The sequence below is a fragment of the Salvia splendens genome, chromosome 22, assembly GCF_004379255.2.
Source record: "Salvia splendens isolate huo1 chromosome 22, SspV2, whole genome shotgun sequence".
NCBI classification, from domain to species: domain Eukaryota; kingdom Viridiplantae; phylum Streptophyta; class Magnoliopsida; order Lamiales; family Lamiaceae; genus Salvia; species Salvia splendens.
In genome coordinates, this window is record NC_056053.1 from 5,681,766 (window position 1) to 5,699,153 (window position 17,388).

Consider the following 17,388-nt stretch of genomic DNA (forward strand, 5'->3'; position numbering starts at 1 on the left):
AAACATACTCAAAATCTTGGGCTACACTTCTCGAGATACCCCCCGGTACTTGAAGGGTACTGTGATGCCAATTGGATATCCGATAATAGAGACTCACTTTCAACAAGTGGATACGTCTTTACTATTGGGGGTGGTGCTGTATCGTGGAAATCCACAAAACAGACATGTATAGCCCGATCAACAATGGAATCGGAGTTCATTGCCTTAGATAAGGCGGGTGAGGAAGCCGAGTGGTTTAAGAACTTCCTTGAAGATATTCCATGTTGGTCTAAGCCAGTGCCACCAGTGCTAATCCACTGCGATAGCCAAGCGGCTATTGGAAGGGCAAACAATGGTTTCTATAACGGTAAGTCTCGACATATACGTCGACGACATAACACCGTGAGACATTTGATCACAACTGGCGTGATTACAATTGACTATGTGAAGTCAATAGATAATCTAGCGGATCCGCTAACCAAAGGGTTAAACCGTGATCAAATGAATAAGTTGCTAGAGGGAATTGGTTTTAAATCCACAAACTAAAGAATTATCATAGTGGTAACCCAACCATGATGACTGGAGATCCCAAGAACTTGGTTCAAAGGGACAACTAAGCTATGAGAGTTCATGAGAAATACTCAACTATATCTATTCCCTAGAGAGCAATAGAGTGTTGGAGAACTTGTCTAGTGGTAAAGGCCAAGTCTATGACTTCTAATGGTTCTTAAGAATCTTAAAGAGATGAAGTTCTCAAAGAGACCAAGTATGGCAAGGTACTTGAGTAAGAGTCACCTATATAAGTGCGAAGTGTGGTCGCTTCATAAAACGCACTTATGAATCCAAAGTGGTGTCCAAGACCGCAATGGACACAAAACGTGAGAACGGATGAGGTTGAGGTGTTTAAGCGTTAACACCATTGTCTCGGTGCACGCCGTGGGGGATTAGTTCAAAGCATCGCGCTACTAAGCCGGCTGTGTATCCGATGGTATCGACTATGGAGGGTTCAAAGCCAACGACTACCTATCCTTATGCTTATATACCTCGTGAGGGTTGAGCTTGTGTCTGCATGCATATGCATTCGGCTATTTCCACTCATGTGGGGGATTGTAAAAAATCATGGATTAAAATATGTCCGGTCAATGGATTTTGACCAAATAATAAATGTGACGAGACATTTAATTTTGTGAAATTAAATGACATATCGTCGATCTACATTTTACGTAGATAAATGTAGTATATTCACTTTCTCAAATCCGATTTCCGGTGAGTGAGAAATAATGGATTAAAGTTGGGCATGATTAGCTTTTAATTTAAGCTTGGAGTTGGAGCTTAGGGAATAATTAACTAGTGTTAATTATCTCACATTGGAGGATTAACACATCTTTTAATGTGTATAAATTAAGTGACTTTATGTTACTTAATAATTATAGTGGACCAAGATGGGTGAAAGAGCCCACAAGCGCGCACACGCTCGCCGCCGCCGCCGCCCGCCCGAGCCCGTGCCCGTGGTCGTGGTCGTGGTCGCGGTCGCGGCCTCGGGCCTCGGGCCTCGAGCCCAATCCCGATCCCGATCCCGATCCCGATCTCGATCTCGATCTCGATCTTGATCTTGATCTTGATCTTGGAGTTGGACTTGGACTTGGATCTTGGCAATTGGTCTTTGGGTGGTCTTTGGGCTTGGCCCAAACTATTCTTTTTAGACCACCGTCGAGTCAGCAATCCAAGTGGCTTGACACGTCGTCAAGCGAGGCACAGTCACGGCTGCCACGTGAGAAATCCACACGCTCCACACACGGATGGCACACTCCTGCCACACGCTCGTAACCATCGGCGGTTACGGATCTGCCATGATGAGCCTTCATGGCTTGGTTGACCCTGCATGGTGGCTCGGCCTATAAATAGGCTAGCCATTCCACTGCATTAGCTACTACATCATTCACAATGCATTGTCTTTCTGTCGAAGCTCTGCCATCTCCTCCATCCAGTTCGCCGGAGCTTTGCTGATTGCGGTGCTGCATCAATAGAGACGTAGCCGTTTTACCTTTGGGGACGACACGCCAAACCGAAGAGCACTACCGGGGCGTATCTCATCTTGCGGGAAGAGGCCTCCTCGACTCGGCTTAAACATTATTCACGGTTACTGTTTCGTTTTTGCATTTGTAATCTCATTCTAGTTCAGTTTCCTCTTTTGTATTCCTTCTTTTGGGTTGTATTACGCCCGGCTTTTATCTCTTGTAATCCCCAGAAACCAACATTAACAGCATCGCTAATGTCATGTACTCATGTAGTATCATGCACAACATGATTGTCGAAGATGAAGGTCCAGCACTGACTGATTAAGCCACTGTCGGTCCAAGCCACGACGTGGCCACCACCAATATGCGTATGGGGATACCCCATGGAGAGGCCGATCGGGCCCGTGCATTTGCCGACATGCGCCAACAACAAGCCAATATTCGACTCCAGAACGATATAATTGAAAAGCTATGGACGCGGAGGAGTGCATGTTGATATTTTATAATGTAATTTGTTTAAATTTTTTTTTGTTAAACTTTACTTTTTTCATTTTTTTATTTAATGAAATTATCATTGCACTTTCTCCGTCCGTATTCGTTTCGAAATTTTATTTCCGTAAATTGTTTTAATTTGGTGAATTTGTGATTTTTTTTATTGTGGATGTCCGCCGTGATGTCCGTCATTGTGCAGTGGGATGTCCTTATGACTTGGCAGTGCAGTGGAATGTCCTTATGACGTGACAGAAGATGTTTTTGGGATGTCCGTCGGGATGTCTGCCGGGACATCCGCACCATTGCGGATGCTCTAAGGCCATGTTTGGTTGCCAGGATTCTATCTGGGAAAGTAATCCGATTCCTTAAATTTTAAAATTTTGTGTTTGTTTCAGTTTTTAATCAAATTGGGAAAGTAATCAGAATCCCGGGACAAGAAAAGTTAATACAACTTTCCAGGATTCTGAATCATAACTTTTCTTAGGTATATTTTTTCCAAGTCTTAGAATTCTTACATATTTAATGCAATATAATAATAATAATTATTAATTATAATGTATAAAAATATTCTAAAATTATAAACCATACTTAATTATGGTATAATAAATAACTATAATTAAAATTATCATAATTATAACTATATTATTATAATATTTATATATATTTTTTATTATTATCATAATAATAATAATTAATTTATTAAATAATTAAAATATAATTATATAATATAAATTATATAATAATAAATAATAATAATTTTTTTATAAATTAATAATTAACCAGTAAAGTCATTGCAAAATTTCAAATTATAAAATTTATTCAATTATAATATCCGTATATATAATTACAATTATAATAATCATATTTATTATTATAATCATTTATGATTATAATACTCCATGTAACTATAATTGCAATGATATTATTATATATTATGATGGATAATCCATGTTTAAACTAATAAATATTATAATATAATTATTATCATTTGTAATTAATAATTTATTAAAAATTTTATATTATTATTCTTTTTTATAAATAAAAATAATAATAAGTATGAGTATAATTTTAGTTTGGTGTTTAAATCAAATATAAAATTTAAAATCTTGATATTTTCCAAACACACGAAAGTAAAGTCATTAGGAATCATATTCCCGGGATTCATTTTCCCAGGAATCATTTTCCTTACCAACTTTACTTTCCCGTTAACCAAACATGGCCATAGAGTTTAATTAAATTGAGGTGTTTTATAAATGTAATGTAACTACTAATCATGGACAAATTCGATAAATAGGTGCATAATTTCCTAAATTCGAATTCCACATATAGTATATGTCAAATTTAAAATTTCAAACTCGTTATAATATGACTTATATCCATTCCTCTTGATTATTTTCCTGAACCCAATTCCTTTTTTTAGACACACTCAATTCAAATTTAGGCATGCCACAATTTTAAGTTTATTACAAATGTATGATTAAGAAGTTGCTACATGAATTATGATGATGTGTGCATGCCATTGTATGTGTGGACCATATGAAATTTATGTTCATATTTTATTTATTAAAAAGAAGGTAAAATAAAAGTAAAATGAAAATGACAAAGTTTAGCAATCACGTTACTAGTCAATAAATTATATACTTACATAATTGTCGATTCCCTCTTTATGAACTCTATAAACACTAAAATGCTACATAATTTATTGTAATAGCTATAGATACCAACTTAGGTGCCACAATCTAAAATAAGACTTTTCATATATGGGTTGAATATTGAATAATTTGAAAATCTGTAGTGCTTCCACATTTAAAATTTATAATACCAACAAAATTAATATACGCAGAAAACTTTACGTACCGAATTTACCCCCAGCATGAAAACCCATATACAAAATTAAATAAATGATGGCAACTTCCGTAAATTACGTATTAATTAGGGATGTTGTTACTGGCAATCACTCCCGCTCTTTCCTACTATTTGCTGCTCATATTTTCCCCCAAAATTTCAACTCTTCATCTCCCACTCGCCAAAACCCTAGTATATGCAATTTCGGCGAGAAATATGAAAGAACACTAGTAATTGAAGCTGTAAAGCTGGTGGTATTATTATTGTAGGATACTTCGGGGGCGGAATTGTCGAAGTAGAGAGAGAAACGTGTTCATCCACACTTTTACTTGTAAGTCTGTATACTTTTCCTTTACTTCTGTTTTGCGGTATTTTGAACTGATTTTATGCGTATTGTGGAGGAGTGTAGCTTTGTTGGGTTTGTGATTGGATTTTTGGATTTTTGTTTGAGCTGAAATGCTGAATATGTTATGATTATTGGATTTGTGTTTTGATTTTAGGGTGAATGTTCAGGTGCTTATTTGTGTTATGGAGGGTGGAGAGGTGATGGTGAATGGTGGGACTTCAAATGGGCATGGATGTGACGTTCCATGTGGAAATGGGTTGGGGAAATTATGCGGTGAAAATGGGTTGGAGCGAATGGGAATTTAGCTGATGTGGTGTTGGAGGACTGGGAGAATTATTGGGAAGACGTTAGTGATCGGTTAATGATTTCGCGGTTAGTAAGTGATTCTGTTATCAAGGGAATGGTGACTGCTGTGGAGCAAGATTGCGCTGAACGGATTGCTGCCCAGGAACTGGAAGTGACTAGTTTGAAGGAGCGATTGCAGTCTTATGAGGTTGGGAAATCTTCTTGTTCGGCTTGTGTCTGCAAGAAACGTGAAAGTATGAGGGGGGAATTGAATGGTTTAAGGAATTTGGCGAGAGAGCAGTTCAAGAAGGCTGAAAAAGAGATTGAGTGTGCTACAAGATCTAATTTTCCCAAGAGGACCAGTTCGGGTACTGAGCTGGTTGGCTTGGGTGGAATATTGGATGAGAAGCATTCAGATAGCTGGGTTGATGTCAATAAGACACTGCAATGCCTAAATACAACGTTTGATAATGTATGCAAAAAGGTGGATGATCTATTGCTCTGCTCCGATATCTCATTTTGTGAATCTCATCAGGGTGATAAGTTTTTAGCAAAAGTTCAGAATGTAGCTACACAAACTGTGTTTACGAGTTCTTCAAAGGAGTTTGGGGAGAACACGTTGAAACAAGAATTTCAACTTTGTGGACTACAAAACATGGATTGGCTTGAAAAGTTCAATGATGTAGCTTCTTTAGGGACTAAGTTGGAAGCAATTCAGAAGTCACTCTCCATGCCTGAAGCAGAGTTAGTTTCTCATGGATCTGATGATTTGGACAATTTGCACCCTAAGGCTTTCGGCAACCACGTGACTCGGCCAACCTCACTTTATGGAGAAAATGGGACAGTGGATGAACCAAATGTCCATGTTGCAGAGAGCTATGATTTTCAGCTGTTTAAACACATGTCTAAAGAAGAATTGGTGACTTATTTTACTAGCAGTATTACTAAAATTAAGAGAGATCATGAGTCAGATCTACACCAGATGACTGATAGTTATTTCAGTTTGAAACGGGAATACCTCAAAATGAAGGGGTCTTTCGTGGCAAACATGAAATATGAAGAATTTGATGCACTAAGGAAAAAGATTGCTCAAGTTAGTTCAAAATTGGAGAACTTCCTCTCAGCAAATGAACAATTTCCTGCATTGACCAAAAGTCTTCAGAGTATGGAAAATATGAAGCATAGACTCTCTAGTCTTATATCTGAAAATCGTCACTTGAGAGGTTGTCTCATTGACAAGGGAAATGAGGTGAAGAGTCTAAAAGAGCAGGTTTCTAGTGCGGCTTCAGAAGTCTTGCAGCATTCTTTGGCTGAGCAAAACCTTCTAAGGCTTGTGGAAAGCCTCCGGTCTGCTTTGAAAGAATCATGTATAAAAGCTTCACTCAGTGAAGAAATATATAAATCTGTTCTCAGGGAGCAGATTGCACAGACCAGGTGCAGGTCTGAAGATTTGGACATGGAGTTGCTGACAACTCGAGGAATTTATGGTATCATTCTCAAGGAAGCTGCTATTCCTGTTGAAACTGCAAGCAAATATGGAATTGAAGATTCAGATATTGAAACATTGTTAATGCAAGGGTTTAATGCATTGCTATTCACAGAGATTATCAGGGATTCAGGGCAACAACTGGACAACTTGAACCAGAAAGTTCTTATCAATGAAGAAAAAGTAGCTTGTTTGGAGAGAAAATCTCTTGAAAAGGAAAATGAGTTATTGCTGGAGGTTGAGGAGAAGGAGAAATTAAAGCAGGAGATACAAGATCTGAGACTTGCAATGGAAGATAAAGAGAAGTTAGCAATGGATTTGTCAAAAGAGAGGGAGCAGTTTGAGCTTGCTTTAACAGACCTTATTACTGTTAGAGAAGATGCTAGTCGGCAACAGATTTTGGTTACTAAGAGCAATAGAGACTTGGAATCATTACGGCTCAAACATGTTGAAGCATTAGATCAGATTGAGGTATGTAAATCAGAAATAAATAAGCTTGATCAAAAGCTTTTTCAAACAGAAGCAGAGTTAACCAAAGCTGAAATGGAGAGAAGTGCAACATTTACACGTATCCAAGAATTGCATGATAAGTTATCATTAAGTGAAGCTAGGGAGCTTACAATAAAAAAGGAAATGGAACGGGCTGCCAACAGATTCTCAAAACTCTTTTCTGAATTTGAATGGAGAGTATCAGGGGCAATAAAAAGCACTAGTTCAAGGTACTTCATGCAACCTTATGTTTCAGTGTGATTCCAATCTCTCATGAGTTTCAGTGCACTTGGGAGTATGCTCTTTTTGTATATCTTTTTCTTGTTCTAATTTCCCTTTAGATCTCAGGGAGATGGTTTAGTGGTATATTGCTTGTATAATTTTTTTATTATTTACAAGATATCATCAATATGCTGTTTTTGGCATGTCATAAGTTTTTGATTTTATTCAGTATTTTGGATAGGAATTTCTCGTGTGAAAGCAAAGTCACTGTTTTATTCCTTTTATTGCATACTGATTCGCGCTCTAATATGCAAATGCCAGGCTGGAAGATGCCAATTCTCACTTGAAAGCTATTACTGAGATGGCTAATGAACTTAAAAGATCTGAGCTGCTGTACAAACAGAAACTAGACAGGGGAAATATTGATCTCAAAATGGCCGAGTCTGAGGTAACTACCTACAATAATGTTGTACTTTGGGATGCCAAAATCACATATTATGGTTATGCTAATTTTTGCTTTATGCTAAGATGTCCGGCATTCTGCTGTACCGTTATTGGAAGTTGTCATGTGCTTATTGAATTTGCGAAATCACTTTAGGCTTCTGACCATCTAACTTGTTGATTGCACTTCTCTGTTTTAGGTTGATCTCTTGGGAGATGAGGTGGATACCTTGTTGAGATTGCTTGAAAAAATCTATATTGCGCTTGATCATTATTCTCCGGTTTTAAAACATTACCCTGGGGTAAGTAAAAAAATCATTTTCCTTTTCCATATAACTATCTCTCGCAGTTCATTTGCATCTTGTATAACTTCTCGAATATATCACTGGAAAAAAATTACTGTCTATGAAGGATTCCTCACCTAGTTGACTTGTGTCATATGAATGACTACTGTTTCGTATCTCAAATCTACTTCCAGTTTTAAATTTGCTATGGCTTATATGCAGGTCATTGAGATCCTCGAGCTTGTCAAGAGAGAATTAAGAGGAGAATCTACTATAATGTCGTGATAATGGATTCATGGCAAGGTAAGAAGGGCCTTTAGCCTAAAAGGCAGTTTCTATAGTGATCTTGAACAAAAAACATGCTCATTGCACTGAAAATAATGAGGTAATTTTGATTCAAATTGATGAAATAACATAACTGTTAATAGCATTCACATTACCAGAATCAAGTATATGGTTCTGTTTGTTTAAACCCACTTTCAATTTGACAACTTGATTAAAGAAGGTTGCATTTTCCAAAATTTTAGTTTATGCTATTGGATGCTGATTTTAACGTGAGTTATTTCTTCTGAACGAGTGCAGATCTCTTCCTGCAGAGACAGATGATCCGATCTCCTACATTGTACAGCAACCGGGTAGTTGAACCAGAAGTTTTCTAGGTAGATAAGGCAAGAGCCTTTTTTTGCAGCGCATGAGGACGAACAATTTTCTGGCTTGCCCCTAGTCTTAGTCATTTTTCGAACTTACGTAAATGATCCCGTGTAAATCATATGTTCGTTTAGTTCAATTAATTTAAGCAAGATTCACTTATTTGTTCATTCATTTCCCTTTCCATGATCCCCGCTTGATTGTAAACGCTTACAATGTGTGTTGATTACTCGCACCTATCGTATATGGCGATTGCAGTGTAATCGTACTGAGTCGTGCTAGTAGCATAGTTGCTAAATCACGCCTTATTGACTTCAAACGCAAGTTCAACTGTCAATGCATAATTGAGACTGGATCAATTTATAGCTTTTGTCAAGTTATTGCATCTAATTTTTGCTTTTTAATCCATATTATAATTACCAAATCCGTTTTTTCTCAAGAATCCTTTATTTATATAATACGTAAATGTGATTAAATATCAAAGAACACACACCTCAATTCTCAAATGTGATTTTAAATCTTTTACACTTAGCTTTTTTCTTTTTTTTTTTTTTAAAAAAAATTAACTTCATATATCCTATATGAAGGAGGAAATTACAAATAAACTCACAAATAAACTCCTAATTACAACTGATGTCAAGAGGACTCGAACTCAGCACCTCATACAATAATGTTTAACAACAGTATTTATTTAGCTAAAACATTTGTTTAAGTTTTTAACTGTTAGAATTTTTTTTTGAGGGTAATCGAAAATGGGTTTATAACAACAAAATTCGTTTGATTTTTCTTTGGATAAATAATTGGGCCTTTTTATGGGCTGAATTGGGTTGCACTGATCCAAAATAATAATATTTTTTTGGCAATTTCACTTTAATATTAGTGGCTTGAATTGAAAAACCCTAGAGCACTTCTTCACTGAAATCTCTACTGTATTGCCACTGTCATTCAAGCTCATTTTGATCCAGCAATTTCTCGAACAGGAGTTTAGGTTTAGGAAATTGCCGGAAATGCCTCCGAAAGCAGCTAAATCGAAGGAAGCCCCAGCTGAGAGGCCGATTCTTGGACGTTTTTCTTCTCACTTGAAGATTGGAATTGTAAGTGTCCCTCTTTTTAAACTAGTTTGAGCTATTGGTTGATTGTTAAATGATGAAGCTGCTCATCTTATCAAATTAGAGTGATAGCGCATAATCTAGGAATATTCATGCAGTTGATTCTGATTGAATAGTTTGCTTAGGGAAATCTTTTTAAGGATGAATTTTGTGTTGATTTTTTTTCGGTATGGTGGGGTTCGAATTAATGGAACAAAGCTTAAATTGTATGGTTGGTGAATCGGTGCTGAATAAGTCTGAAACAACTTAGTTTTTGAGATAATCCTGACATTCTGTAATGAAGAATTAACTTGTTCAGCTCGATTCGGCTCTACTGTAGCAACATTTGGTGGTGTATACACGAGTTTGTTTATTCGCTTATTTGGAAAATGGAGAATCTAATGCATTTTGTGATTTATTAACTGGAACGTATTTTCAGGTTGGGTTGCCAAATGTAGGAAAATCGACCCTATTCAATACCCTGACTAAGCTGTCTATACCGGCAGAAAACTTTCCTTTTTGTACCATTGAGCCCAATGAGGCTCGAGTGAATATTCCTGATGAGAGATTTGACTGGCTATGTCAACTCTTCAAGCCGAAGAGCGAGGTTCTTTATACATTATGTTTTCTGTCAGTGTTTGCCTAGGATTCTGGATCTCCTTGATTCATAAATGGTAGTTTTAATCTATGTGATGTAGGTATCAGCTTTCCTAGAAATTCATGATATCGCTGGACTTGTTCGTGGTGCTCATGAAGGACAAGGACTTGGGAACAATTTCTTATCACATATTCGTGCTGTTGATGGAATTTTTCATGTATTACGTAAGCTGATATCTTTGGATCTTTCATTTGTCAAATATCTTTTAAATGTGATGTGAGATGATAATATTGGTTTTCCACTGTTTTAGAAAAATGACGTTTCTTTATCTGTGAATTTTACATGTCATACCTTTTTACTAATAGATTTTCCCTTTACATGCATGGGGTGTTTTGAAAATTTATATTTATGAAGTTTATTTATTTAATGATTTCCTATATGAGGAGCTTGATGACTTGATCATGGAATTTAGTTAGCCTTAAGTCTCTGTATGTAAGTTGGTCCACGGCATTTAGAGCATCCTTCTTACTTGTATTGTGAAAAATCTCTTTTTGCATGAATTTTTTGGTCATTTTTGTTTTAATGCAATTACTTAATGGGGTTTTTCTTTTTAGGTGCATTTGAGGATCCCGATATTATCCATGTTGATGACTTGGTGGATCCTGTGAGGGATCTTGAGACAATATCTGCAGAACTACGTCTGAAGGTAGGTTTGGTTCCACTACGATTATCACGGTTTATTTATTTTGGTTCTAGAGCCCTAAACTGTTATCCATGCTCTTACCAGTTAGTGAAATATGTTGAAGCTTGGGCTTGTAGATGTTAAGACTATGCAAGAATGTGTCATTCAATGTTTAACGAGTTTTACTGGTTTGAACGTTAATGTTTTATGCTAATGTAGGATATTGAGTTCATGGAGAGGCGAATTGAAGATCTTGAGAAGAGCATGAAGAGGAGTAATGACAAGCAACTAAAAATTGAGCACGAGTTGTGCCTGCGGGTTTGTACTAATTATTGACAAATAAAAGCGAATAATAATACAATAATGATGATTTGCCAACTAAAAGTGAAATAAAACTATTCTTGATGCACAACTAACCAAAGTACTGATTTTCAGCATTTAAGAGCAATTAAATACTGAACTGATAGTGATAATTCCTTATACAAAGCTAGCCATTATAGTGATTGAGCAGTGATAATTATTATTGTATGACACTATGACTATAGTTAAAATTTAGTAGTATCACCATCAGTAAGGATGTAGTACTAAATCTTGAATTTTTGGGTTCACTAGATCAAGGCAACTTTGGATGAGGGAAAAGATGTCCGCCTGGTGGAATGGAAAGCTGTTGAAGTTGAGATACTGAATACTTTTCAGTTGCTCACTGCAAAGCCTGTTGTTTACTTGGTGAGTAAATGAATCCAATATGAAGGTGTTTATTGTTTTGAATTATAGGATAATACTCTCAGCTTCACTACATTATTAATTTCAGTTTATTGAGTCTCATACTTACTTTGGTAGCTAAACTTGTGCTTCTCAGTGGCAACCTTATAGAATTTTAGTGAATGAAGACTGACTTCTTTGATTTATTACTTTAAAATTGTCTTCATGAGAAGTAACATCTATTTAAGCTAATGAAATCTGTTTAATACTAAATGAAATATTAAAAGAAGATGAACTGGAACAGAGATCTGTGGAGATGTCTCTTTTCCATTAGAGTAAGCTCCAGCATTGTTCATTCTTACAATTGTTACTTCGTACAGGTGAACATGAGTGAGAAAGACTATCAAAGAAAAAAGAACAAGTTTCTCCCAAAGATCCATGCTTGGTACGTTTCATCCGCTTACAATTCCCTAATTCTTTGTTGTGCTCGAAACTTCTCATAAACTCATTGGTATATGTATACCTTTTTTTCCTGTTCACCCACAAATGTTATTCTCCAGTTGTGCACTGCTCTTTACCCATTGTGCCTTTGATGAGTTCCATTTGATCGTGTAGGGTGCAAGAGCATGGTGGTGAAATCATGATCCCTTTCAGCTGTGCTCTTGAGAAGAATCTTGCTGATATATCCCCAGATGAAGCTGCTAAATATTGTGAGGAAAACAAGGTCCAAAGGTAGGTGCAATAATGATTTATCTCAAATATATGCTGTAAATATCTTTGAAAATTTAACTCCATTGATATTCAGATCCCTCTAACCAAACGTATTTTCTTACTGAAGAAATTCCTTCTGTGATGGAGCATTTGCTTAATTGTTAGAATATTTAAAACATTCTTTATTCAAGAAGTAATGTTTAAGTTTGAATAATCTGTAACTGACTTTTAGATACTGAAGTGTTGTTTTAGTAATTTAATTGGTTTGTACTCCCTCCGTCCCATCTCATGTGATGGATTTCTTTTCGGCACGGGAATTAAGAAAATGATATGTATTGAGTTAAAGTGGAGAGAGTAAAGTATGAGAGAGAAAAAGGTAAGAGATAAAGAGAGAATAAAATAAGAAAGAGAGAATAAAGTAAGAGAGGGAATAAAGTAAGAGATGGTTGAAGTTTTGTTTTTAGCTAAAAAAGGAAATCAATCACTTGAGATGGGACAACCCAAAATGGAAAGTTGATCACTTGAGGTGGGACGGAGGGAGTATTAAATTTCTTTTGTTACAGTGCTCTTCCAAAGATCATCAAGACTGGATTCGCAGCCATTAATCTTATATACTTTTTCACTGCAGGACCAGATGAGGTATTTTACAACCTATTTTATTTTTCACTCCCAAAAGTGTAACTGTACATTTTTCTTAGTGATTTATAGCAACTAGAAAATTAACATTGTTCTTGTATACCCTGTTGTTTATTAGCTTTATTTAGTGTATGTCGTGACTTAGGAGTGAATAAACAAAGCCTAGGCTTCTCTCAGATTTTGGAGTGATGTAAAAAAACTCTAGTTATCTTATCCATAGTTCAAATTATAGTTACTCCAATAAAAGTTGAAGTTTGTGCAGTCTAGCTGTATTTACCTCTGTAATGCACTTAGGCAGCTCTTAAGATATTGCTTTTCATTCATCATTCTTTAGCTTCTGACAATATTTACTGACTATACCTCCAACTTGCTCTCTTACAGGTAAAGTGTTGGCAAATTCGTAGACAGACTAAAGCGCCTCAAGCTGCAGGAGCAATTCATACTGATTTTGAAAGAGGTTTCATATGCGCTGAGGTACTTTTCCCCCTATTTCTAGACATATACTCCCTCCGTCCCCAAAGAATATGCACTTTGGGTTCGACACGGGTTTTAATGTAAAATTGGTAAAGTAAGAGAGGTGTAGAGAGAAAAAGTAATTAAAGTATTGTTAGTGGAGAATGGGTCCTACCTCTTTAGAGGGAAAAGAGTTTCCAAAATTGGAAAGTGCATATTCTTGTTGGACGGACTAAAAAGGAAATAGTGCATATTCTTGTGGGACGGAGGGAGTAGTATATAGTAGTCCAAAATCATTTTTAGTCCTGATTATATTCTATGTATAGGTTGATACCACATTTTTTACTTTTTTTTAATCATTTTTTGGCTTTTAAAAAAAAATCATTTTCCTTGGTATAAAAAATGTTCTCTGTCCCGTCTTCAATGAGCAAACACTTGAATTCTTCTTGTCTACTTGTTTTCGTTCACATTATGATGGATTCTGGAACTGATTAACTAAGGGCACTACTTCCTATCTTTCTAAACACGCACCATATTCTTTACTGCATCTTCTCTATGGGCTTTATTTTTTTGTTTGACTCGATTGTTTGCAGTCACCAGCTTGACTTAGGAACCTATTTGCTTATCCTTCCTGTCTTGTATTTTAGGTTATGAAATTTGAAGATCTAAAGGAACTTGGAAGTGAGTCAGCAGTGAAGGTAGAGTATTTAATTCTGTGGTGGATGTTCACTCCTTTTGGTGCCATTTTCTCCATTATCGGACACTTGATTAACGTATCTCTTGCACAGGCTTCTGGGAAGTACCGGCAGGAAGGGAAGACATACGTTGTCCAGGACGGGGACATTATTTTCTTCAAGTTCAACGTCTCTGGCGGTGGGAAGAAGTGAGATTTTCTATTGCACCCCATCCCATTTTTCATTACCAGGTTGAGAAATTGGATACTATTATTGTAACTTATATCTGGCTATTGAGTATAGTACAAATTTCTTGATCGTGATTAGAATTACGGAACATTGAGTGGTGTACTAGTTTTGCTTCTTGATCCCAAATTGATACAAAATCATCTCTATATTTTCTTAAAGTGTGAGATTTGGGCTTTCCAGTAATTGTGAAAGTTTTATATAAGAAGTGAAATAGTTGGAATAATTGGGCTGTGAAAATGGAATAATGCCAATATAGCATCCGTAGGAATGAAAAGAGTTGGACCACGCCATCTCATCATGTGCACATGGTGATTAAATTGTTTGATTGTGGTTGTACCCGTAGCTTATATTGTGGGACCATAGACCCTTCATATGTGATGATTGAGCCCACATCTTCATATCTTCTCATTAAAACTCTCACCAACTTCACCTCTTGTATGGTTGTATGTTTAGTACTGTTTGTGTGTGTGTTTTCTTATTCTTTTTAAATTAATGTGTCCCACATTAATTTTTGTGATTTCAAAGATGGAATGAAAGGCATTCAAGGCAAATCAAGAATAAATGAACTTGCAAAGATTTAGTAACATCATTATAGCTTTACATATTTTTCCTTTTGTTTGTACCTGCGTGGTGAGTTATTGTTGCAAAACCGAGTTAAAATAGTATCCGTATAATAGTGTTACCTAAGCTCAAATCGACATGTATTGAGGTCAATCAAAAAATAAAAATCAAATGTACATTTATTTATGAGCTCAATATGATGGCATTGTGTATGCTGTTATGGGTCTACACGAACTAACTAGCAACAATATTGATAAACCAAATGTCATCCTTTCGGGTAATTGCCATTTAAATCCCTTTTTTTTATTTATTAATTACCAATCCGTTCCATACCTTTTCAAATTGAAATATCGACTCTTCAATTGTCGCAATTGTCCTATATCTGTCAAAATAAAATATAGTGATATAACAACAAAGCATCATTTTTTATATAAAATGACATAACTCTATTTTGAAGAGTAAATTAAAAGATATCAATTTATCCGTAAGAGCATCTCCAAGGGGAAAGGTAAATGAAGAGGTAAATTCATATAACTATCATATTTACCTTTTTTACATTAAAAATCATTCTCCAAGTCCAAGGGGAGAGGTATTTGAGAATATATTATGCTTTTTCTCATTTGAAAGAAGTATCTTTACTTCTCCATTAATGGAGAGGTAAAATCTTATAACTATCGTATTTGCCTTTTTCATGAAAAACTATTCTCCAAGGGGGAATGTATTTGAGAAGGTATAACACTTCATATTTTAATGCATTTTATACTATCATTTTATTTTTTTTTATAAATGATTTACCTTTCTATATACTACTTTTTTTTCTTTGGAATGTGTTATTTTTGGAAGGGTATATTTCACTTTTTGATAAGGTAAATATGTGATATATCTTTACCTTTCCTTGTTGGAGATGCTCTAACAATGTAGTTTTCAGCTAACGTCAATTTTGATTCTGACTTTTGTGGGACAATTGCATAAGATTGAAAAATTATCATCCCTATTTTAAAAAGAGGGAACATTTTTTAGTACATCAACTATCCCAAATGAGCAAATTTGGTTCGTAACATTTTATATATCTTTTGAGGTCCATTAACTATAAGTTAATATCAATTCAACTACTTCTTGACTATTTCCAATATTTTCATGACCAAAATACTCTTAAGGCCATGAGGGCAATTCAATCTATTTATTCATCCACTTTTTTCTTTCTTCTAATTTATTTGGGATTAAGTTTAATAGATCTTATACTATTATTATTAATATATATCATACCTTATTTGAATATTATGATATTATTTTCTAGTGCTAGTTAATACTTTTATATGGTTACATTCTCAATTATTTAGATAAAATTAAGATAAATATTTTATTTTAATGAATCTCGTAATTTTATTAAACTGAAAATTTAAGTTAATCATAATATATACTCCCTCCGTCCCATAAAAATATCGCGGATGAGATGGCACGAGAATTAAGATAAAATTGGTAAAGGAAGAGAGAAGAAGAGAATGATATGATAAAGTAAGAGATAGAAGGAGAATGGTAATTAAAGTAGAGTTGGTGGATAGTGGAACCTACATTATTAAATTGATATAACTTTCCAAAAATAGAATGCACATATTTTTGTGGGGCAGACGAAAATGGAAAGTGCACATATTTTTATGGGACGAAATGGAGTAATATATACTACATTGAAATAAAAATTTAATAAAGTAGAAAAAATAGGATTCACAAATAGTCGAGGGAATATATATGAGAACTATGAACAGTTTTCATGATGTTGTAAATGGCATAATGATAATATTAAGGCGCGACATTTTAATATTAAACAATTGATAGCAACTATTGATTTTTTATTTAATTAAACAATCATAGATTTAAATTAATCATATATTCAACTAAGAATGTCATTATCTTTTTTTATTAATTTGATTATTGATCAATTCAACTAATTTTTTAGACTACAATTCAACTAATTTTTTAGACTACAATTACTATATAAGAGTAGGTACAATAAACTTAGCTCTTTGAATTATTTAAGATTCTATGTATGTTAATAAATTTTATTTTATTTTAATCATCAATTTGTATTGCACTTAAAAATAACATATTCTATGTATAGCTTTAAGATTGAAAAATTAATATTCCATTTAATAAATTGAACTACTTTTATATACAAATATTGTATAAGTATAATGTTTACATACATTTAAATATAAGTTATTTCACTATTAATATGAAATATAGTATAATGATTTAAAATATTACAAATAAGTAAAACTAAACAAAAATAATTAATAGTAATAGAATATTAATATCATTAAGATATTTATATTTTGAAATTAAAATTAGAGGGAACATCTTTTTTGGTACATCAACTATCCCAAATTACATGTTTTAATGAAAATGAGAGGGTAAATAGGTTGAATTGCTCTCATTGGCTTTAAGGGTACTTTGGTCATGAAAATATTGGAAATTGCCAAAAAGTAGTTGAATTGATATTTA

At 34.7% G+C, this 17,388-nt stretch overlaps 1 protein-coding gene and 1 pseudogene across 1 annotated transcript; both read left to right on the top strand.

Moving 5' to 3' along the window:
- Positions 1 to 4,442: 4,442 nt before the first annotated feature.
- On the top strand, positions 4,443 to 8,705 carry LOC121788031 (annotated as a pseudogene).
- A 727-nt stretch (positions 8,706 to 9,432) lies between these two features.
- On the top strand, positions 9,433 to 14,486 carry LOC121787438 (obg-like ATPase 1). Its single transcript, XM_042186156.1, has 12 exons — positions 9,433 to 9,629; positions 10,063 to 10,230; positions 10,322 to 10,445; positions 10,836 to 10,927; positions 11,123 to 11,221; positions 11,516 to 11,629; positions 11,986 to 12,050; positions 12,221 to 12,337; positions 12,880 to 12,955; positions 13,334 to 13,426; positions 14,053 to 14,103; positions 14,194 to 14,486. The coding sequence occupies exons 1-12, from the start codon at positions 9,543 to 9,545 to the stop codon at positions 14,290 to 14,292; spliced, it is 1,185 nt and encodes a 394-aa protein (XP_042042090.1). The 5' UTR covers positions 9,433 to 9,542; the 3' UTR covers positions 14,293 to 14,486.
- Positions 14,487 to 17,388: the final 2,902 nt, after the last annotated feature.